The 24559-nt window shown below is 41.4% G+C and overlaps 1 protein-coding gene across 1 annotated transcript; it reads left to right on the top strand.

Annotated features, from left to right (window-relative positions):
- Positions 1-1495: 1495 nt before the first annotated feature.
- atp5po (ATP synthase peripheral stalk subunit OSCP) lies at positions 1496-23169 on the top strand. Its single transcript, XM_070893801.1, has 7 exons — positions 1496-1599; positions 10705-10755; positions 12334-12444; positions 13803-13932; positions 16875-16987; positions 18166-18252; positions 22918-23169. The coding sequence occupies exons 1-7, from the start codon at positions 1570-1572 to the stop codon at positions 23029-23031; spliced, it is 636 nt and encodes a 211-aa protein (XP_070749902.1). The 5' UTR covers positions 1496-1569; the 3' UTR covers positions 23032-23169.
- The last annotated feature ends 1390 nt before the right edge of the window (positions 23170-24559 follow it).

The following is a 24559-nucleotide window of genomic DNA, read 5'->3' on the forward strand; positions in this document are numbered from 1 at the left end:
CCACACCTTGATTTCAAAATTCTTATCATTGTTTTAACGTCCCTCAATGGCCTCGCCGCTCCCTATCTCTTAAATCTCCTTCAGCCCCATAACCCCGAGATATCTGCACTCCTCTAATTCTGCCCCCTAGAGCATCCTTAATTATGATCGCTAAACCATTGGTAGCTGTGCCTTCTGTTGCCTAGGCCCTAAGTTCTGGAATTCCCTACCTAAACCTCTCTTTCCTCCTTTGACCAAGCTTTTGGTCAGCTGCCCTAATTTCTCCCTATGTGGCTCGGTGTTAAATTTTTTCACTCATAATACTCCTGCGTAGCGCCTTGGGACCTTTAACTAGGTAAAAGGTGCTATATAAATACAAGTTGTTGTTGTTGTTGTTGTATCTGCCTGGAATGAAGGAGAGGGAGAAGAGCTGAAGTACGGAAAATTGGACAGACTTGGTTGAGGGCCCGGTTTACCAGGGTAGAGGGGAAACCTCTGCTGCTTTAGAGCAAATACAATAGAGATGGAGAAACTAGGGGAAAAGATTGGAGTCCTTACAGGATGAGTGGGAAGAAAAATTTTGGTATTTGTACAAATCCAAGCCACTTTTTTTTTTATAAGACTGCTGAACCAGAAACCATTAAGCTCAATAAGAAAGTTACTGGGATGGAATTCTCCTCTCTACTAATAACCCATGAAGCATAGAAGAAGGTGTAATACCCTCCCCTCCTTAAATACATCACTAAATCACTGCAATAAAGGCACTGATGTTGCCAGGACTGGTAAATTTTAGATATGCCAAAAGATTGCAAAGGCTGGGGTTGCTTTGGAACAGAGAAGGTTGAGGGGAGATTTAATTGATGTGTATAAAATTATGAGAGGCCTCAATAGAGTAGATGGGATGGACCTATTTCCCTTAGCAGATGGATCAATAACCAGGGGGCATAGATTTAAAATAGTTGGTAGAAGGATTAGAGGGGATATAAAGGGAAATTTCTTCACCCAGGGGGTGGTGGAGGTTTGGAACTCACTGTCTGAAAGGGTGGTAGAGGCAGAAACCCTCATCACATTTAAAAAGTATTTGGATATGCACTTAAAGAGCCGTGACCTACAGGGCTATCGACCTAGTGCTGGAAAGTGGGACTTGGCTGGATAGCCCTGACACGATGGACGAATGACTTCCTGTGTCTATGATTTTTCTATGATGCTGTAGTCTGTTTTATAATATTCTTTGTTGCTGTCCTGTCGACCATGCCCAGTGCATCAAGTAAATTCCTCTTTAGATTAGGCTTTCTTGGAAAGAAATAGAAAATAACCAAATGTTGATGCAACAAAACATCCCAATAACGAGATTGTGTTTCCGGCTGCTCCTTGCGAGAGTTGCTCACCAATGCTCTGGCCGCCCTGCGCCGCAATGGATACTGGGAGTTGTAGTCCGAGTATCCCGAGGGGTTTTGTGTCTCCGCGCGCAGGTTCCCCGCATCGCCTACAGGTCCCAGGAACTATCGGTGCAGCTGCGCGTGCGCATGCGCAGAGATCTTCCTCTGGCAGGAGCGAGGCTTTGGGTTAACCTACACCAGGGGAAAGAAGATGGCGGCACTGACTAGATTTGGCCTGAAGGTGACGGGGAAAGGGTTTAATTTAATTCATTTTCATTTCTATTGAGGATAGAATCCGGATTGTTGAATATGCTGCCGCTTCTAATGTTTCGACTGAAGCTGCGAGCATTAAATAAGGTTTAATTTAAGGTGTAATACTGTCTGCTTGTGTCGAATTGAAATGTTGACAAATATATCAGTCATTTATGGGTTTAATTTTTATAAGATTTTGATTTTTCAGCGTATAATTAAGTCGAAACTGTTTAAATGTAGGAATTTTGAGACATGATTCTTAAAACTAAATCGAAACTTGACTCTTCAAAAATGACCCTTTCTTGACATTCAGAATTCACTTTTTCTTGGTTGGGTTATTTATTTGGTAACCACTTAAATACAGTATTTATTTTAGTATAGCAGAAATTAATTTAAATAACTTTACCTAATGGACGAATTTTATTTTAGTATTTTGTGCAAATTGAAGTATTACTATTGTGGAACAGACCAAGGACAGATCGAGCAACCCAAAACTGGAAATGCAAGAGGTGCTGTGATTCATTGGCCACAGTAGATTGGATGCTACCATAACCTTTGGGAGTCTCCCAAAGCAAGCGCTCTACTCGGAACTCCTTCACGGCAAACAAGCCAAAGGAGGGCAGCGGAAACGTTACAAGGACACTCTCAAAGTCTCCCTGATAAAGTGCAACATCCCCACTGACACCTGGGAGTCCTTGGCCAAAGAACGCCCAAAGTGAAGGAAGTCCATCCGGGAGGGCACCGAGCGCACCTCTAGTCTCGTCGTCGAGAGCATGCAGAAATCAAGCACAGGCAAACTAGTCCCACCCTCCCCTTCCCTTGACGACTGTTGTTCCACCTGTGACAGAGACTGTAATTCTCGTATTGGACTGTACAGCCACCTAAGAACTCATGTTAAGACTGGAAGCAAGTCTGCCTCTATTCTGAGGGACTGCCTATGATGATGACCACAATCTGTAATCTCATAGAATATCACATCCTATCACTCCATCACCATAAGAACATAAGAAATAGGAGCAGGAGTAGGCTGTTTGGTCCCAAGCATGCTCTGCCATTTAATAAGATCATGGCTGACTTTCTCCCTCAACTCCATTTGCCTGCACATTGCCCATATCCCTTGATAACCTTAATATCCAAAAATCTTTTGATCTCTGTCTTGAATATATGCAATGACTGAGCCTCCACAGTCCTCTAGGGTAGAGAATTCCAAAGATTCACCACTCTCTGTGAAGAAATTTCTCCTCATCTCAGTCATAAATGGCCAGCGCCTTATTCTGAAACAGTGATTTCTGGTTCTAGACTCCCCTGCCTGGGAAATATCTTCTCTGCATCTACCCTGTTAACCCCTGTAAGAATTCTATATGTTTCAATGAGATCATCTCTCATTCTTCTAAACTCTAGAGAATATAGGCCTACTCTACTCAATCTCTCCTCATGGGACAATCCCCCCCCATTCTAGGAATCAATCTGGTGAACCTTCGTTGCACTCCCTCTGTGACAAATATATCCTTCCTTGGGTAAGGAAACCAAAACTACCAAATTAATGGCTATTAGATCAAACCTATTTTTTATCTGCGCTATTAATTCATCTATTTTGTTGCAGATAGTTCCCGCATTCAGATATAGTGCCTTTAGCTTTGACTTATTTCTATTTTTCCCTGATGTCACATTAGTCACTGATTACCTTTGTTACTTTCTTTCTCCTTTTGCTTATTTTTACCCCAAACTCTGCTCTTGAGTCTTGACATTTCTCTTGCTGCTTTTAAATTTGCTCTTTCCTGAATCCTGCACCGCCCGCCCCCCCCCCCCCTTCATTAACTTAAAGACCTGTCTACTGCTCTAGTTATTCAGTTCGCCTGGTCCCAGCCCGGTTTAAGTAGAGTACGCCCCAATAGAACAGCTCCTTCTTTCTCCAGAACTGGTGCCAGTGGCCCATGAACTGAAACCCCTTCCTCCCACACACACTTTGAGCCACGCATTTAAACCTCTAATCTGTTTGTCCTTATGCCAATTTGCACGTGACGCAGGTAACAATCCAGAGATTATTAACTTTGAGGTTCTGCATTTTAATTTGGATCCTAACTCCTCAAACCCCCTCAGCAGAACCACATTCCTGGTTCTACCTATGTCGTTGTTTCCTACGTGGACCACAACAACTGGATCCTCCCACACCAAGTTCTTCTCCAGCCTTGAGGAGCTATCCTTAACCCTGGCACCGGGCAGGCAACACAACCTCGAACGCCCTGTCATGGCTGCAGAGAATGGTATCTATCCCCCTGACTATACTGTCGCCTACCACGACCATGTTCATTTTTATTCCCCCCACTTGAATGGCCTCCTGTACCACGGTGCCATGGTCAGTTTGCCCATCCTCCCTGCAGTCGTTGTTCTCATCCATACAGGCAGCAAGCACCTCGTATCTGTTGGACAAGGGCTGAGACTCCTCCATCACAATATCCTGGGACCTCATAGCTTCCTGACTCGCAGTCACACCCTCCTGTCCCTGACAATTGACAAACTTTAAAATACTGCTTAACCTAAGGGGTGTGATTGCCTCCTGATGCATAGCAGTGTCTGCAGCTCGGAGTTTAGCTCAACAACTCTGAGCCAAAGTACGTCAAGCTGCAGGCACCTACCACAGATATGGTTGCTCGCGATTTCCTTGGTCTCCACCAACTCCCACATGTTGCAGTTATGGCACACCACCTTCAGTGCCATTTCTATCAACCTTATTTTAATTACATAATTGGTTACAGTATTCAAACAATTATTTTTACTGTTAATTTGTAGCTTTAATTAGTTAATTTAGTTTATGTTATTAGTTCCAGTTCAATTCATAGTTAAAAAGGGTGTGACAGAAGCAGCACCAGGCACACCTTGGAATTGGGTACCGAACTAGTGAAGCTATTGCACAGAGTTATCTGAACAGTAAAAATAACAGGTTAGAAAAGAGCTAAGTGGACCTACAACCAGTGGATCATCATCATAGGCAGTCCCTCGAAATCGAGGAAGACTTGCTTCCACTCTTAAAATGAGTTCTTGGGTAACAATCCAATACGAGAATCACAATCTCTGTCACAGGTGGGACAGATAGTCGTTGAGGGAAGGGGTTGGTGGGACTGGTTTGCCGCACGCTCTTTCCGCTGTCTGCGCTTGATTTCTGCATGCTCTCACCGATGAAACTCGAGGTTATCAGCGCCCTCCCGGGTGCACTTCCTCCACTTAGGGCGGTCTTTGGTCAGGGACTCCCAGGTGTCAGTAGGGATGTTGCACATTATCAGGGAGGCTTTGAGGCTGTCCTTGTAACATTCCCGCTGCCCATCTTTGGCTCGTTTGCCATGAAGGAGTTCCGAGTAGAACGCTTGCTTTGGGAGTCTCGTGTCTGGCATGCGAACTATGTGATCTGCCCGGCGGAGCTGATCAAGTGTGGTCAGTGTGTAGCACTACCACATCCCACAACAACTTGTATTTATATAGCGCCTTTAACGTAGTGAAATGTCCCAGGAGCATTGATTTTTTTAAAAATTGACACCGAGCTGTATAAGTAGTAATTAGTTCATGTGACCAAAAGCTTGGTCAAAGAGGTATCTTTTAAGGAGCGTCTTGAAGAAAGAAAAAGGGGTAGAGAGGTGGAGAGTTTTAGGCAGGGAATTCCAGAGCTTGGGAAATTTGCAGATGACACAAAACTTGGAAGTATAGTGTTCAATGAAGAGGATAGTGATAGACTTTAAAAGGACATAGACAGGCTGGTGGAATGGCGGACACGTGGCAGATGAAATTTAAAGCAGAAAAGTGCGAAGTGAGACATTTTGGTAGAAAGAATGAGAAGAAGAAATCTAAACTAAAGGGTACAATCCTAAAGGGGGTGCATGAACAGAGAGACCATGGGAAAATTATAATGAACCCTGTATAAAACACTGGTTCCGCCTCAACTGGAGTATTGTGTCCAATTTTGAGCCCATGGGATCCAGGGCAAAGGGGCAAGTTGGATCAAAAATTGGATCAGGAAGCAAAGGGTAATGGTTAATGGATGTTTTTGTGACTAGAAGGCTGAATCCAGTGGGATCCTGCAGGGCTCAGTGCTAGGTCCCTTGCATTTTGTGGTATATATCAATGACTTGGACTTGATTGTTGGGGGTATGATGATGAAACTTGCAGATGACATTAAAATAGGCTGTGTGGTAATTAAGAAGAAAGCTGCGGATTGCAGGAACATATCAATGTACTGGTCAGGTGGACGGAACAATGGCAAATGGAATTTAATCTGGATAAGTGTGTGGTAATGCATTTGGGGAGGTATAACACGGCAAGGGAATACACATTAAATGGTACGACACTGAAAAATGTAGAGGAACAAAGGGACCTTGGAGTGCAGGTCCACAAATCCCTAAAGGTAGCAGACCAGGTAGATAAGGTGGTTAAGAAGGCATGTGGAATACTTACTTGCCTTTATTAGTTGAGACATGGAATACAAGAGCAAGGAGGTTATGCTTGAACTGTATAAAACACTGGGTAGGTTGCAGCTGGAGTACCGTGTGCAGTTCTGGTCACCACATTGCAGGAAAGATGTGATTGCACTGGAAAGGGTGCAGAGGAGATTTACAAGAATGTTGCCTGAACTGGAGAATTTTGGCTGAGGAAAGATTGGAGATATTGGGTCTGTTTTCTTTGGAACAGAGGAGGCTGAGGGGAGACCTGATTGAGGTGTATAAAATTGAGGGGCCTGGATAGAGTGGATAGGAAGAACTTGTTTCCCTTGGCAGAGGGGTCAACAACCAGGGGACATAGATTTAAAGTAATTGTGGGGAGGTTTACAGGGGATTTGAGGGGAAATTTCTTCACCCAGAGGGTAGTGGGGGTCTGGAACTCATTGCCTGAAAGGGTGGTAGAGGTAGAAACCCTCACCACATTTAAAAAATATTTGGATGTGCACTTAAAGTGCCATAACCTACAGGGCTACGGACCAAGAGCTGGAAAGTGGGATTAGGCTGGATAGCTCTTGGTCAGCCGGCGCGGACACGATGGGCCGAAATAGCTGCCTTCCGTGCTGTAAATTTCTATGATTTTATGAATCTATGATTCACTGCACCTTAGGAAAGATATGAAGGCCTTGGAGAGGGTGCAGAAAAGATTTTCAAGAATGATTCCAGGGATGAGGAACTTCAGTAACGTAGGTAAACTGGAGAAGCTGGGATTGTTCTCTTTGGAGCAGAGAAGAGTGAGAGGAGAATTGATAGAGGTGTTCAAAATCATGAGGGGTTTGGACAGAGTAGATAGAGAAAAACTGTTCCTATTGGCAGAGGGGCCGAGAACCAGAGGACACCGATTTAATGTGATTGGCAAAAGAACCAAAGGCGACATAAGAAAAAAACTTTTAATGCAGCGATTTGTTAGGATCTGGAATGCACTGCGCGAAAGGGTGTTGGAGGTAGACTCAATCATGGCTTTCAAAAGGGAATTGGATAAGTATCTGAAGGGAAAAAAAATTGCAGGGCTACGGGAAAAGGGCAGGAGAGTGGGCCTCGCTGAAGTGCTCTTGCACAGGCTCGACGGGCCGAATGGCCGCCTTCCGTGTTGTAACCAGCTATGATTCTATAGACCTGTCAGTTCAACATCAATTGTGGGAAAGTTACTGAATCTATTGTCAGATACAGTGACTTGGACAAGTATCAACTGATCAGAGAATTTGTGTACGCTAGGTCATGTGTAGTCGAGTTAAATTTTTTGAAGAGGTTACTATAGCATGATTTATTGGGGAGTGTCTGTGGATGTTGTCTGATTGGACAATTTGCTAAGGTACCGAACAAGAGATTATTCGCAAATATAAAATCATACTGAATTGGAGGTAACCTTGTTCCATGGGTCAGTAATTGGTTGGGATGTAGAGATATAAGGCTAGAAATTCAGTTTTTTACTATATCGGGTTTTTTGTTATTTTACAGCAAAAATACCACTTTAAAACTTCGCCATTTTTTAAGGGAGTAAAATTGGCAAAAGAAATGCGCCCGAAGGTAAAAGTCGGCGCTGCACGAAAATTCGTGGTGGAAACCACGGTTCTTGGCAAATTTAGCAAGAGGCCTATCGCCTCCAAAAATACAGGCCCTGGGAGGGGAGAAAACACCAATTAAAATTGCAAAAATCAACAAAAAAATCAGAAAACATTCAATATACAATTAACGAATTGCTGAAAAAGAATTAAAAAAATAAAAACTTCAACTTACCTTTTTTGTAGGTCTTCATACCTACCACTGTTTCTGGGGCTTCAACGTAGGTTTTTTTCAGGTGTCTTTTTTTCACCCTGAGTACGGGTTACCCGGACAGTCAATTTTAAGCGCTGTGTTTTTTTTTGGCATTGCACATGGTCGATCTGCTTTTCAGCAATATTTCAAAACCGCCATTCGTTAACTTTGACCAATTTAGGTAAGTACCTTTTAACGGCAAAAAAGGTGAAATATCGCTGAAAAAATATGCATAAAGCTGGCCAATTTCTCCCCCAAAGGATTTGCTCTCTGATTGCCAAGCGATCCTTGCTGTGGCCTCTGCTTTTCACCATATATATTTATAGCTTGGATGCAGGAAGAGAAAGTTTGTATGTACAAGTTTGCAGATAATAAGTTAGGAGGCACAGTAAGCTGTGTGGATGGGAGCAGGAAGTTACAAAAGGACATAGACAGACAGTGAATGGGTAAAGCTATTGCAGTTATAAACAGAAAATGCTGAAAATACTCAGCAGGTCAGGCAGCATTTGTGGAGTGAGAAACACAGTTATTGTTTCAGGTCGGTAACTTTTCGTCAGAACTAGAAAATGTTACAGATGTAACGGATTTTAAGCAAGTACATAGGCAGGGAAAGGGGGAGAGGAAAGAACAAAATGGCTAGGTCTGTGATAGGGTGGAAGGCAGGAGAGATTGAAATGACAAGGGATGATGGCGCAAGGCAAAAGGGGGTGGGGTAATGGGACAAGTAAAGAAACAAAAGATGGGTTTGGAGGAGATGTAAATGGCAACAACAGATTCATTACCAACACCAGCTGTCTGGAAAAAAAGAGAGCAGTGGTTATGATCTGAAGTTGTTGAACTTGATGTTGAGTCCGGAAGCTATTACAGACATCGTTCAGTGTCGGGAAGTGTGGATCTGAAAAAGACAAATTTGGATATTTTCTTAATGGTGGAGGAGCGCTAAACTTGGCTTGTATTCCCTTGAGTTTTGAACTTTGAGCAGTGATCTAATCAAGGTCTTTAAAATTATAAATGGATTCGATAGGGTCAATACAGAGAAACTATTTCCTTTGGTTGGAGAATCCTGAATAAGAGGGCAAAAATCTTAAAATTAGAACCAGACCATTTAGGAGAGAAATCAGGAAGCAATGTTTCACACAAAGGGTAGTGGAAATTCGGAACTCCCCCACCCCCCCTCCCTGAAAAGTTGTGGGTATCAAAGGATATGGAGCAAAGGCGGGTGAGTGGAGTTGAGGTACAGATCAGCTATGGTCTAATTGAATGGCAGAACAGGCTCGAGGTGCTGAATGGTCTATTCCTGTCCTTATCATTATTGATGCCCCTCTTCAGGAGCTGGATTTGTTGGTAATAACAAACTACTTACAGCTCATTAAGGCAGACCTGCAGCCCAGTACCACCAACATTACTGCACTCTCTGTCAAGATGAAGGTGACTGCGGCACTTTCCTTTTATGCATGTGGTTCTTTTCAGGCATCAGCTGGGGACATATGCTCTATTTTTCATTACGCTACTCATCGGTGCATTCGACAGGTAACCGAAGCACTGTCTGCACGCCGAATGGAATTTATAAACTTCTCAATGACCAGGGAGGCACAGAGTGATAGGGCTTTGGGATTTGCATGCATTGCCGGCTTCCCCAAGGTGCAGGGTGCTATTGACCGTACCCAGGACTGAGTGTAACGTAGCCAAGTTTGTTGATGATACAAAGATAGGAGGAAAAGCAATGTGTGAGGAGGACACAAACAATCTGCAAAAGGACATAGACAGGCTAAGTGAGTGGGCAAAAATTTGGCAGATGGAGTATAATGTTGGAAAGTGTGAGATCATGCACTTTGGCAGAAAAAAATCAAAGAGCAAGTTATTATTTAAATGGAGAAAGATTGCAAAGTGCCGCAGTACAGCGGGACCTGAGGGTACTTGTGCATAAAACACAAAAGGATAGTATGCAGGTACAGCAAGTGATCAGAAAGGCCAGTGATATCTTGGCCTTTATTGCAAAGGGGATGGAGTATAAAAACAGGGAAGTCTTACTACAGCTATATAAGGTATTGGTGAGGCCACACCTGGAATACTGCGTTCAGTTTTGGTTTCATATTTACGAAAGGATATACTTGCTTTGGAGGCAGTTCAGAGAAGGTTCACTAGGTTGATTCCGGGGATGAAGAAAGGTTGAGTAGGTTGGGCCTCTACTCATTGGAATTCAGAAGAATGAGAGGTGATCTTATCAAGACGTATAAGATTATGAGGAGGCTTGACAAGGTGGATGCAGCGAGGATGTTTCCACTGTTAGTGGAGACTAGAACTAGGGGACATAATCTTAGAATAAGGGGCCGCCCATTTAAAACTGAGCTGAGGAGAAATTTCTTCTGAGGGTTGTAAATCTGGAATTTGCTGCCTCAGAGCTGTGGAAGCTGGGGCATTGAATAAATTTAAGACAGAAATAGACGGTTTCTTAATCGATAAGGGGTTATGGGGAGTGGGCAGGGAAGTGGAGCTGAGTCCATGATCAGATCAGCCTTGATCTTATTGAATGGCAGAGAAGGCTCGAGGGGCCGTATGGCCGCCTACTGCTCCTATTTCTTATGTTCTTATGAAACGCCGAACTGATTTATTATTTAACAAAATAACAACATCCATGTTCTAAGTTATCTCTGGAAGGTTGAGTGCAGAAATGTATCTTTTATTTTAAGTATTTCAGAATGTCCCTCCAAGAAGATTTGTGCCCAAGTAATATATTGTAATCTTTTATCTGCTTCAATGTCTCACAATGTACACTAATCTTTGTGGTTTAATCATTGATCTGTGTCTACAGAATGTGAATTAAAGCTGATTTATATTTCCCTTGACATTTTTAGGTTCGTTACTTCAGCACCACAGTGGTCAAACCAGCAAGCAAACTGGTCATGGTACGTAACTGGCTGCATTTCAAAGCTTTTAATTTATCTTTTAACTTTGGTAAAATCTACTTGCAAAAGTAGTTTTGTAAGCGGGATTAACAGTTTTGTTAGCTGCGTAATCAGACTGTTTCTCATAATGCAGTCTTCCTTTGACAGAATTGTATTACAAATTGCTTCCTAATTTATTCCCACTCGTGGGTTCTTTTGGAGGAGATAATTGATAAAGCTGCTTTATCTGACCTAGATGACGTTCCCATGGTAGTATATAATGGGAAACATTGGTGTTTCTGTTGGCATGATTGTGGGAAATGTTTTTTGAAGACTATTAAAGTTATTGGTGCAGCACTATCCAATGTGTTAATGCATCAATGTACTTGCCATGGTTGTGGAATTGCTATGGTTTTCTTCCTACCCCCCCCCCCCCACCACCACCACCACCACCACTGTGTATTAGTAAGATGTATCTTAAGAATGGAAGGCATAGAAGTAAACTCCAGCTGTTATTCGCAGACCTTCACATGGCTATGTCATTGATGGAGTAATAAAGGCAGAGTTTCTGCAGGGCCCAGTGAGTCCAAGATGATGGAGAAAATAAAAATTCCCAACCTTGGCGTTTGGGAGGCGGGGAGGAGGGAGAAGGGGAGAGGTAGCTTTTCAAATACAAACAACAGTTTTCAAATGTGTAAATGTGATCTAAATTAATTTCTGACAACGAAACTGTTCTTGACTTAAGCTTTCTCTTTCTCTCCTCCCGCCCCGCCAAATTGCTGTGGAGTCCAATTAAACATTGTCAATAGAACTTGAGTAAAACGTAGTGGTGAGCATGTGAAATTTCTTTGCTGTGTCCACTTTAACTGAGAAAGACACTGAGCGCTATTAAATTATTTTTCCTACCTCCGGCCACAAACTTGGACTGTGACAGGAGAGCATTTTGAGCTGTAAGACATAAAGTTGACATATTAGTGGTTACAAGTCTGCTACTAGTAGTGGGAACAATGTGAGGTGATAAATTACGACTATCACATAAGACACATGCACCACATCAAGTGTATTAGCTTGCATTAATTTTGCTGTAGCATACTGATGCATAGCAAAAATCACAGCAGACAACTGTACTGTATATCATTAGCACAAATTTAATTGTGAAATTGACACATAAGAACATAGAACATAAAAAGCAGAAGCAGGCCATACGGCTCTTCTAGCCTGCTCCGCTATTCATCATGACTGATCTTCGACCTCAACTCTACTTTCATGCCCAACCCCCATATCCCTTGATTCCCCTAGAGTCCAAAAATCTATCCATCTTAACCTTGAATATACTCAATGACTGAGCATCCACAGCCCTTTGGGGTAGGGAATTCCAAAGATTCACAATCCTCTGAGTGAATAAATTCTTCCTCATCTCAGTCTTAAATGGCTGACCCTCTTATCCATAGACTATGCCCCCTAGTTCTAGACTCTCCAGATGGGGGAAACAACCTCTCAGCATCTACCTTGTCAATCCCCCTCAGAATATAGCATGACACAAGTGTTAAATTCTGTTAATTCTTTGCCGTACTTAATAGTTGATAATTTTACCCTCAGCCACCTATTCAAGTCTATGGAGTCGAAGGTAGATATGCCACAGCTTTGTACTCTGCTGCCAGCAAGCAGAAGAAACTGGACCAAGTGGAGCAGGAACTATACAAAATACTTGTAAGCTGCAGATTCTTTACAGCCTTTATATTAAATGAAAGAAAGATGCATTTGAAGTTGTACAGCCTTGCGCATTAGCTTAGAGTTTTAAAAGTAAATGTAAAATTGTGGTCAAAATGAAAAACTGGACTGGTATAAATTGCCAATATCAGAGATGCTGTTTGGAAAGGCAGCATCAATGAGGAGAAGATGTATAATTCTCCATGATGAAGAAAATTGATACTAAAAAGTCACCCCAGGTGCCTCAGTCACTTCTAGCAACTGTCTCGAGTGGCATTGGCAAAGGCCTGGAACAGGTCATCTGGCTGATAAAGCTGCATGAGTTGAGATCCAAAAGAGGGGATAAAACATCTTGATGGTAGGCCTTTTTTTTAATAAAAGAAAATGGTTAAGTAAAATCCAATAAATTGAAGGCTATGCCAAATGTCTTTAGTTTTACAGTGAAACTGAGATATTACACTCTAAAACCTGTGGTGCCCTTTGAAGTCAACAACAGAAAATCTCCATCTGCTGTCACTTAATCATATTAATTGTCAGTATACATTTTGGCCCCAGATCTCTCTCTCATAAAGTGCAGTGTGTATTTCTTAGTTGTTTTTCTTAAATCTTTTATGATAGGCTGGATAATTAATTTGAAAGTACTATTTTCAAAATGGTAGTACCAAAACATTTATGTGTGATTTTTTTTTTAAAATCCAATTTTACATCACAGCTTAAATTCCAGAAATTGGAGCAATTGTTGATTTAAGAACCATACGGGGAGATTTCTTCTGTAAGCTGTACTGGTATACTTGTGAAAAAGGGGTTTTGATTCCTTGTGCATAGTGCATAAAGAAATTTCTTCACCCCAGACTGTCCCAGTGTAAGGGGCCTGCCCACTAGATGGAGGGTGTGTCATGACTCCAAAGGGATAGACTCTACTTGCTATCTAATATGGATGCCAAATATTTAATTTACTGTTTGATATGCCCTTGTCTTAAGTCTGGTTTTACTGTAATGTACATTGTTATTGCCTAGCCATGTTTGAAGATAGTGCCCTGCTTTCAGGATGTTTGCCAGGAATAGAAATTGCTCAAAAGTGACTTACTGAGACTTCCTTTCTTTTTGAACCCAAATCCTGCCCGAAACTTTAGCGTTGGCCTTGAGAGAAACTAGGTGCAAATCTGTTGTTTATAATTTGGCAGTGTGTTGAAGCAGTAATTTAGTATCCTGTGACTAAGGAGAATGACATGCATACATTCAATCTTGCGCACTAATAGATATTTTAGTCGCTCTAGATGCTACATTCAAAGAGTAATCTTTTATTTGCTATGATTTGACCTGCTAACCGTTTCATCTCCACCTTTTTTATGTTCCAGTCACTAATGAAAGATCCCAAGTTCTCTGGAGTGGTCCTCAATCCTCACATCAAGCGCAATATCAAGCAAAAAACTGTGAATGACATCCTGTTAAAACATAAATTTTCCCCAATCATACTCAACCTTGTCGGTAAGTGATTTACTGTTATCTCTACAATAATTTTGCATTTGACAATAATTTCGGTAATCCTTAGAACATTACAAAAATAAAATTTCTGAGTAACAGAAATCATAATATACGAGCTTAGTAACCTAGTCAATATTCCAATCGAGGATTTTAATGTCATAAGAACATAAGAATTAGGAACAGGAGTAGGCCATCTAGCCCCTCGAGCCTGCTCCGCCATCAACAAGATCATGGCTGATCTGGCCATGGACTCAGCTCCACTTACCCGCCCGCCCCCCAATTGTCAAACAATTGATAACAGCACAGAATCATAGAATGGTTGCAGCACGGAAGAAGGCCATTCGGCCTACCGAGCCCGTGCCATCTCTCAAGTAGCCCCACTCCCCTGCCCTTTCCTTGTAGCCTTACAATTTCTTTTCCTTCAGATATTTATCCAACTCACTTCTGAAAGGTAAAATTGAGTCTGCCTCCACCACCCTTTCAGGCAGTGAATTCCAGATCTTAACCACTCGCTGCATAAAGTTTTTCCTTACGTTACCTTTGGTTCTTTTGCCAATCATCTTTAATCTGTGTTCTCTGTTCTCGACTCTTCTGCCGCTGGCAACAATTTCTCTCTATCTGCTCTGCCAGACCCCTCATGATTTTTAACACCTTTATCAAATCTCCTCTGTTCCAAGGAGAACAACCCAAGCTTCTCCAGTTTATCAACGTAACTGAAGTCCCTCATTCCTGGAATCATTCCCTCAAATCTTTTGTGCACCTTCTCTAAGGCCTTCACCATCCCTCCGAAAGTGTGGTGCCCAGAATTGGACACAGTACTCAAGTTGGGGCCGAACCAGTGTTTTATACAGGTTCTTCATAATTTCCACAGTTTTGTACTCTATACCTCTATTTATGAAACCCAGGATCCCGTAAGCCTTTTTAACTGCTTTCTCAACCTGCCACCTTCAACAATTTATGCACACATGCCCCCAGGTCTCTCTCTTCACGCACCCCCTTTAGGATTGTACCATTTAGTATATATTTCCTCTCCTCATTCTTTCACCCAAATGCATCACTTCACACTTTTCTGTGATAAATTTAATCTGCCATGTGTCTGCCACTTCACCAGCCTGTCTATGTCTTTCTGAAGTCTATCACTCCTCTTCACTGTTCACTATACTTCCAAGTTTTGTGTCATCTGCAAATTTGAAATTGTGCCCTGTACACCCACATCCAAGCCAATAATATATATCAAGAAAAGCAGTGGTCCTAGAACCGACCTTTGGGGAACACCACTGTATAACTTCCTCCAGTCCGAAAAACAACCATTCACCACTACTCTCTGTTTCCTGTCACTTAGCCAATTTCATATTCAGGCTGCCACTGCTCCTTTTATTCCATGGGCTTCAATTTTGCTGGCAAGCCTATTATGTGACACTTTGTCGAACACCTTTTGGAAATCCATGTACATTACGTCAGCCGCATTACCCTCATCGACCCTCTTTGTTACCTCATCAAAAAACTCAAATCAAGTTGGTTAAACATGATTTGCCTTTAACAAATCCTTCCTGGCTTTCCTTAATTAAACTACTCCTATCCAAGTGACAGTTAATTTTGTCTCTGATTGCTGTTTCTAAAAGCTTCCCCACTACCGAGGTTAAACTGACTGGCCTGTAGTTGCTGGGTTTATCATTATACCCTTTTTTGAACAAACACCCTTTTTTAAGATAGCATCTCTATCCAAATTGAGTGCAGTTGCTTTATACACTTAATAGCATCAGTTAGAAAACAGTATTTGCACTTTAGTGGATAACTTTTTATTCATTGGCCAAAAAAGGACACATGGCTGTGGTTACCCCAGTTGTATGTAAACTGAAAACATACCACCCGCCCCCGCCCCTAGAATCAGCTGCTAATAAGTGAGCAAACAGTACTGTCTCTGTACTGCAGCTATCATTTTTTGTCCAATGCGTGAAAACATTTATCCACCTGAGGAAATAATCCAAAAATGGAGTCCAGATACCTTAATAGTTGTCTTGCATAGTTGCAGCTTTTTTGGCAGTTTGAAATTTTTGACAAAATAGCAGGGTTGGCTTCCAACTATCTGATAGGTAAAGCCACAGAAGTTTGCAGCACAAAAAGAGGCCGTTTGCATCTGTGCCGGCTCAGCCTAAAGCAATCCAAAACTAATCACACTACCCTGCCATCTTCCTATAACCCATGTCTTCCTCTGCTTCAAATATTTATCCAATATTCCTCTAGAAGTTACAATACTCCTCACGGTTTTCTCTAGTATCAACACCTCTAATTTTATCATCATCCTTTTGAAATTTCAGGCATCAAGTAAACAATTTTAAACAGCTCCTGGTATTGAACTGGTAAAACTGAGTAAATTAAACTCAAAATAAGAGTAAAATATGTGAACATTTCAATATTTATGCCCCAATTATTCCCAATGAGACTAAATCCGATTCTTCCTGCCTTTTGCACTCCACTGGCTTCTCGCAGCTTAAGATTCACTTAATTAAAACACATCTTCCTACCATGAAAAGGTGAAATTAAAATATTTGTGTCTTAATTCACAATGCAACATTTTCTGTGGAGAATCTCCGATTATATATCATTCTGCCTGCCGATTTACGGTTCAATTACATTTTTAAATTGCAGTATTGTAAACAGGAATATTATTGTCGTCTGAAGTGAAATGGAGATCCCTCTTTAGCCAGAGGCCTGATGACACACTTGGACCCAAACCCCAGCAGAGGAAAGGGGAAACAGATACCTGTTTGCTCTAGTAGGATTTTAAGGGATTTTCTCATCGTATTTTGAAATTCAGTGGTGTTAATACCAAAGCATATTTTTCTTTTCTCCTTTTTCTCTCTGTTTCAAATGTGATGTCTAACTGGGTTTCAAGATTAAGCATAAGCGATGGTAACGATAGAAATCTTATTTGTTCTCTTCAGGTTTGTTAGCTGAGAATGGACGGTTGCGTCAAACCCCTGATGTTGCGGTTGCTTTTAGCAAGATCATGAGTGCGCATCGTGGGGAAGTTCTCTGCTCAGTCACTACTGCTCAGGTAAATGAGTTCTTTGGTTTAAATTGTATTAATAATGCATGATTAAATGGTAAGAAGCTTCAGGTTCGCTAAGCAATTTTGCTCATTTATATTGACCATTCTAGAGCGATAAATAGCAAAATGTTTTTATTGACAAATTGAGATGAAGGACCGTAGCGGAGGCTCAAACAAGGTTGAAAAGAGAGGAGTAGGTAATCTGGGAAGTAGTGATTAGATAACACTAAGCTTAGATTTTAAAAGCCTCAGGATTCTTTGAGGAAGGGAAGAGAAAGGGCAAAATAGAGAAAGACAAGGACAATTGTAATCAGGAGAGAGGTTGAAGGTGAAAAAGAGATCACCAAATGGTGAAGCTTTTTCTTATATGCTATCAGGACTGAAAAGCATTCCAAGTATGGGAACAATATAGTAGTCTTGGATGGATTTGTGCTTTTATAGAGAGTTAATAGTTGTTGAAGGGGAAAATAAGTATTTAATATGAAGAAGAAAAAACTGAACACTTGGAGATGGCTTCAGCAATAGAAAACATTTGAGATAAGAGATGGTAGTGAGGCCAGGACTGCTGATGGGTGAAGGAGGATTGAGAATGGTGCCATGAAAGCTAAGAGCTGCTGGCTAATGACTATTTGAAAGGTGTGAAGAAAAAATGTAATGGTTCTTAAATGTTTGAGGTTTTGTGCACTAGGGATGCTTGAGTTGAAGGAAATTAGCAAAAATAAAGTGGAACCGTTGCCAAAAGATTGCGTTGAGTGGAAGAGATAATTGATGTAAAGATAGGCCTGGGGAAATGAAGAGTTAACAGGAAATGGCTGGGTTTGAGCCATGAGCTATAACACAGGTAGAGTATTTTAAGAGAAAGACAGAATATAGATTTACTGGGATGCTACATAGGACAGAAAGATTTAGAGCAGCAGCTTTAAATCTAACAAACTTGGAGTGAAGGGAGTCATTGGCACCAACACAAGCAATAGAACTTTGCAGGAAATGAAACTGGCTTTTGGAGCCACGGACGTGCAGCTACTGTTTACTGTGAGTGTACCAAATAACAAATCTGACAGGAGAGATTATTGAGCCTGATAGTGAAGATAGTTGAATTACTAGTTGGGAACTTAACCATAAGTCTGAGAAATGGCTGTTTGCTTGAAAATCTGAAAGGGACATTTTCTTTCTTCACTTGGCAGCCCCTGGATGAAGTGAATCTTACAGAGCTAAAAACTGCTCTTAATGGTTTTCTAAAAAAAGGTGAAACCCTGAAACTGGAGACCAAGGTAAGATTGACGCACAAACAATTGCCAGAATTAGCTGCAGGCTGAGGGATGACCTAATAGAGGTCATTAAGGTTATAAAAGTGTATGATAGGGTAAACATAGAGAAGATGTTTCCATTTATGTGAGGATCAAAACTAGGGGCCATAAATATAAGATAGTCACTAATAAACCAATAAGGAATTCAGGAGAAACATCTTTATCCAGAGAGTGGTTAGAATGTGGAACTCCCTACCAGAAGGAGTAATTGAATTGAATAGCATAGATACATTTAAAGGGAAGTTAATTAAACATGAGGGAGAAAGGAATAGAAGGTTGTGCTAAGGTTAGATGAAGAGGGATAGAAGGTGGCTCGTAGAATAGTACAGCTCGGAAGGACACCATTCAGCCCCTCGAGTCTGCATTGGTTCTTTTGAAGAGCAATTCAGTTAGTCCCGCTCTTTCCCCATATCCTTGTACTTTTTTCTCCTTCAAGTATTTATCCAATTCCCTTTTGAAGCATAAACACTGGCATGGACCAGTTGGGCTAAATGGCCTGTTTCTGTGGTGTACATTCCATGTAATCCTATGTAAGTTTCTGAAGAATAACTTTCTACTATAACACTAACTGATCTGTCACATTTATATATATTATTTATACTTAAACAAGACTGATGTCAATTTAAAAAGGAAAAAAATAGAGTTTGTTGGAGCATAGGAGCCTCTCGGGTTGAGAAGCTGGGAGATATAAAACTCAAATGCCTTATTACCACCATTGGGGGAAGGTGTAATTACAGCATGACAAATTTACATAATCAGTTTCCATTATAAATGAGGTCACAGGATTTCTAATGGGAAGACTTAACTGTGCAAATAGATGTTAACAGATATGATGTGATTGGGATTGCAGAGACGTGGCTCTAGGATGATCAGGGCTGGGAACTCAACATCCAAGGGTATTCAACATTCAGGAAGGATAGAATAAAAGGAAAGGGAGGTGGGGTAGCATTGCTGGTTCAAGAGGAGATTAATGCAATAGTTAGGAAGGACATTAGCTTGTATGATGTGGAATCTATATGGTGGAGCTGCAGAACACCAAAGCGCAGGGAACGTGGTAGGAGTTTTATACAGACCTCCAAACAGTAGTAGTGATGTTGGGAAGGGCATCAAACAGGAAATTAGGGGTGCATGCAATAAAGGTGCAGCAGTTATCATGGATGACTTTAATATGCATATAGATTGGGCTAACCAAACTGGAAGCAATATGGTGGAGGAGGATTTCCTGGAGTGCATAAGGGATGGTTTTCTGGACCAATATGTCGAGGAACCAACTAGGGGGGTGGCCATCTTAGACTGGGTGTTGTATAATGAGAGAGGATTAATTAGCAATCTCATTGTGCGAGGCCCCTTGGGGAAGAGTGACCATAATATGATGGAATTCTACATAAGGATGGAGAATGAAACAGTTAATTCAGAGACTATGGTCCAGAACTTAAAGAAGGCTAACTTTGAAGGTATGAGGCGTGCATTGACTAGGATAGATTGGCGAATGATACTTAAGGGGTTGACAGTGGATGGGCAATGGCAGACATTTAGAGACTGCATGGATGAACAACAACAAAAAAGGGAAAATGGCTCAACTGTGGCTATCAAGGGAAATCAGGGATAGTATTAAAGCCAAGGAAGTGGCATACAAATTGGCTAGAAATAGCAACGAACCCGGGGACTGGGAGAAATTTAGAACTCCGCAGAGAAGGACAAAGGGTTTGATTAGGGCAGGGAAAATAGAGTACGAGAGGAAGCTTGCAGGGAACATTAAAACGGACTGCAAAAGCTTCTATAGATATGTAAAGAGAAAAAGGTTAGTAAAGACACACGGAGGTCCCCTGCAGTCAGAATTAGGGGAAGTCATAACGGGGAACAAAGAAATGGCAGACCAATTGAACAAGTACTTTGGTTCGGTATTCACTAAGAAGGACACAAATAACCTTCCGGATATAAAAGGGGTCAGAGGGTCTAGTAAGAAGGAGGAACTGAGGGAAATCCTTATTAGTCAGGAAATTGTGTTGGGGAAATTGATTGGATTGAAGGCCGATAAATTCCCAGGGCCTGATGGTCTGCATTCTGGAGTACTTAAGGAGGTGGCCTTGGAAATAGCGGATGCATTGACAGTCATTTTCCAACATTCCATAGACTGGATCAGTTCCTATGGAGTGGAGGGTAGCCAATGTAACCCCACTTTTTAAAAAAAGGAGGGAGAGAGAAAACGGGGAATTATAGACCGGTCAGCCTGACATCGGTAGTGGGTAAAATAATGGAATCAATTATTAAGGATGTCATAGCAGCGCATTTGGAAAGAGGTGACATGATAAGTCCAAGTCAGCATGGATTTGTGAAAGGGAAATCATGCTTGACAAATCTTCTGGAATTTTTTGAAGATGTTTCCAGTAGAGTGGACAAGGGAGAACCAGTTGATGTGGTGTATTTGGAATTTCAAAAGGCTTTCGACAAGGTCCCACACAAGAGATTAATGTGCAAAGTTAAAGCACATGGGATTGGGGGTAGTGTGCTGATGTGGATTGAGAACTGATTGGCAGACAGGAAGCAAAGAGTAGGAGTAAATGGGTACTTTTCAGAATGGCAGGCAGTGACTAGTGGGGTACCGCAAGGTTCTGTGCTGGGGCCCCAGCTGTTTACATTGTACATTAATGATTTAGACGAGGGGATTAAATGTAGTATCTCCAAATTTGCGGATGACACTAAGTTGGGTGGCAGTGTGAGCTGCGAGGAGGATGCTATGAGGCTGCAAAGTGACTTGGATAGGTTAGGTGAGTGGGAAAATGCATGGCAGATGAAGTATAATGTGGATAAATGTGAGGTTATCCACTTTGGTGGTAAAAGCAGAGAGACAGACTATTATCTGAATAGTGATAGATTAGGAAAAGGGGAGGTGCAACGAGACCTACATCAGTCATTGAAGGTTGGAATGCAGGTACAGCAGGTGGTTAAGAAAGCAAATGGCATGCTGGCCTTCATAGCGAGGGGATTTGAGTACAGGGCCTTGGTGAGGCCACACCTGGAGTATTGTGTACAGTTTTGGTCTCCTAACTTGAGGAAGGACATTCTTGCTATTGAGGGAGTGCAGCAAAGGTTCACCAGACTGATTCCCGGGATGGCGGGACTGACATATCAAGAAAGACTGGATCAACTGGGCTTGTATTCACTGGAGTTCAGAAGAATGAGAAGGGATCTCATAGAAACGTTTAAAATTCTGATGGGTTTAGACAGGTTAGATGCAGGAAGAATGTTCCCAATGTTGGGGAAGTCCAAAACCAGGGGTCACAGTCTAAGGATAAGGGGTAAGCCATTTAAGACCGAGATGAGGAGAAACTTCTTCACCCAGAGAGTGGTGAACCTGTGGAATTCGCTACCACAGGAAGTTGTTGTTGCCAGTTTACTAAATATTTTCAAAAAGGAGTTAAATGTAGTCCTTACTACTAGGGGGATCAAAGGGTATGGCGAGAAAGCAGGAATAGGGTACTGAAGTTGCATGTTCAACCATGAACTCATTGAATGGCGGTGCAGGCTCGAAGGGCCGAATGGCCTACTCCTGCACCTATTTTCTATGTTTCTATGACTTAACGCAAGTGTGGCAAAAATTTAATAAGAGGATTATAACGTTTTACAGGAAATATGCACAGACAAACTTAACAGATTTTTTAATAATATATTAAACTGGTAGTATGGATACAATTCTCATTTCATTTTTTTATTGCTAATTTTGATCGGATCCTAGCTCTTCTGATTACTTTACATTCCGGGTCCCGACCTCCACATCTTTTGTGCCAGTTTGGATCCTATTCCGTTTCTAGTATTTGTGTTTTCAATTTTTCAGTCTTTCTCCAAAGTTCAAATTTGGTCAGTTTTATATGTTTTTCCCCAGAAGAGGACAAAGAAGTAGTGAGAAAGGGAAAAACAATTAATGAAATGTATTGGCGAAATCAAAAGAAAGGAAATCTCAGAAACAGTAAATGTAAATGTTCAAGGAAGATTTGTACCTTTTCCTTTCAGTGACTTTTACCTTGCCCCCTCCTGAAGGATTGACTCCTTGCTGTGGTACATTTCTACATTCCACTCTAATACCTGACTCAAGCTCCCATTATAGTGGCTGAATAAGTCAAATTCTATCAATATTACCTGGGATTACTGGATTATTCTAATTTTTCCATGAGAACCACAGATCAATTGACTTGACCATTATTTATGCGTGAGCCTTGACTGTAAGCATTGCAGGCTATTCAACCATAAGAACATCACAGCGAAGCCTAATCTTGCTTTTGCTCCTCATCACATATATTCACATCCAATGGGGCTACCAGAAAGCGAACAAGAGCTCTGTTGGTTTCCTCCCCCACTTCCTCACAAACAACCAAAGGGTACTGTAGCCAGTTATATTATTCCTGCCACATGCCCAGATGAGATCAGCCAACTTGGCATAGATTAGGGATCTTCTTTCTAGTCTGTGGCTCAGGTCTCTATTGTTTAAAATCAGTGCGTTATCAAGAGAACCAGATTATATACTTACGTTTCATGTTATTTATAACCAAGTACTGTGGATTTAAAATTGTAGTAAAGCACGCTTATTTCTACTTCATATAAGAAAATAACACAACTCTTAAACATTTTTAGTCTGATCCTTCAATCCTGGGTGGAATGGTCGTCAGTGTTGGTGATAAATATGCTGACATGTCTACGAAAACTAAGATTCAGAAGCTCAGCAAACTAATAAATGAAGCCGTATAATAGCATCATCTGAATCTGAGTAATTTCCTGTTGGATGTTTGTTATAAATCTGTTCCACTGTGTTTACAGTGATCACTGTCTATGTGATGGATATTCATTGGTGTACAAATGATTTAATAAAAGTATTTTCCTCTGAAACTGCATTTGCTACAACTGTGGAAAAAAATATAGTGGAGAACATTATTTTGCAGTAAGTAATTAACGTTTAGTTGATCTGAACGTAATGGAACAGAAATTGCTGGAGCGGCGCATTTTGTGGCAGATGTCTTGGATTTCATTTTTTACCTCTGATCGTATTTTTGCGCCACAAATTGCTGGAAATGTGAATGGATAACAGACATCTGGGGCCTCGTGAAGATCGGGTCAAATTGTCTATCTCGTTAACCAATGAAATTTAAGAATAGAGACAGAAACAGCAAATGATGTAGAAGGAAATAGGCTGAATTAGAGTCAAATTAGATACAGCAAATCAAATCGCGAGGGAAAGAAAGATTGGAATAAGAGGAAGAAAAAAAAAGACCAAATGGAAGAGGAAAACATTTAAATTCAAAATTTTAAAATCCTCTAGAAACAATTTATTACCTGCAATCTCAGACTCCACAGTTTCAACTGTTCTCTTTCTAGGCCTCCAAGGTTGAGTTTCATGTCAGGACCATAAATCGCGTCTTTAACAGGGTCCTTATGACATAAAATATCAGCCTAACTATCTGCAGTGAGATTCATTCATATTTACGGTGCAAATCCAATTTCTTCAAACTCCTGGAAAGGTTGACAGCAAGCTCCTGTGAGGCTAGCGGCAGAGCATCATAAATTTTCTAGCAATTTGTGACGATTCACAACTCATAGCATATCTCTTCCTTGCCACAGATTGCTGGGGGGATTGCATTAATAATGGCAGGCACCGTATACTTGGCATTATTCTTCCAGCAATTTCTGGGCCGTATAACAGCACAACACAAAATTAGAAATTGAATGATTGCAGCCAGAACATATGGTGCTAAATTAACTGCATTAATCCTAGACGGCATTTGGGCAGCATTGGCGCCACTGCCTTTGGACAAAGCAGGAATGAAATCAGCCATGGATGTTGCTCCTTCTGGATACTTGAGGGCAGCAATGAACTCAGCTGTAATGTCTTCCATTGTCTTGTAATCTCCTGACATTCACTGTCTAGGATTCATATGAAGAATGATGACCTGGGTAAAGCACTAGAAGGCTGCCAGCATCTCTAGAATTAAACCTCATCCTCAACAATCTGTCGCAGATGCATCTGTCCATGACAGCATTGACTGCACAGACATTGTGGAGACGAGGTCCCATCTTTTGAGGACTGAGGACACCTTCCATCGTGTTGTGTGGCACTACTACCATGCTGAATGGAATCGATTCAGAACAGATCTAGCAGCTCAAAACTGGGCATCCATAAGGCGCTGTGGACCATTAGCAGCAGCAGAATTGTATTCCACCACAATCTGTAACCTCATGGCCCGGCATATCCCTCACTCTGCCATTACTATCAAGCCGGGGT

The sequence above is a fragment of the Pristiophorus japonicus genome, chromosome 11, assembly GCF_044704955.1.
Source record: "Pristiophorus japonicus isolate sPriJap1 chromosome 11, sPriJap1.hap1, whole genome shotgun sequence".
Lineage (NCBI taxonomy): Eukaryota > Metazoa > Chordata > Chondrichthyes > Pristiophoridae > Pristiophorus > Pristiophorus japonicus.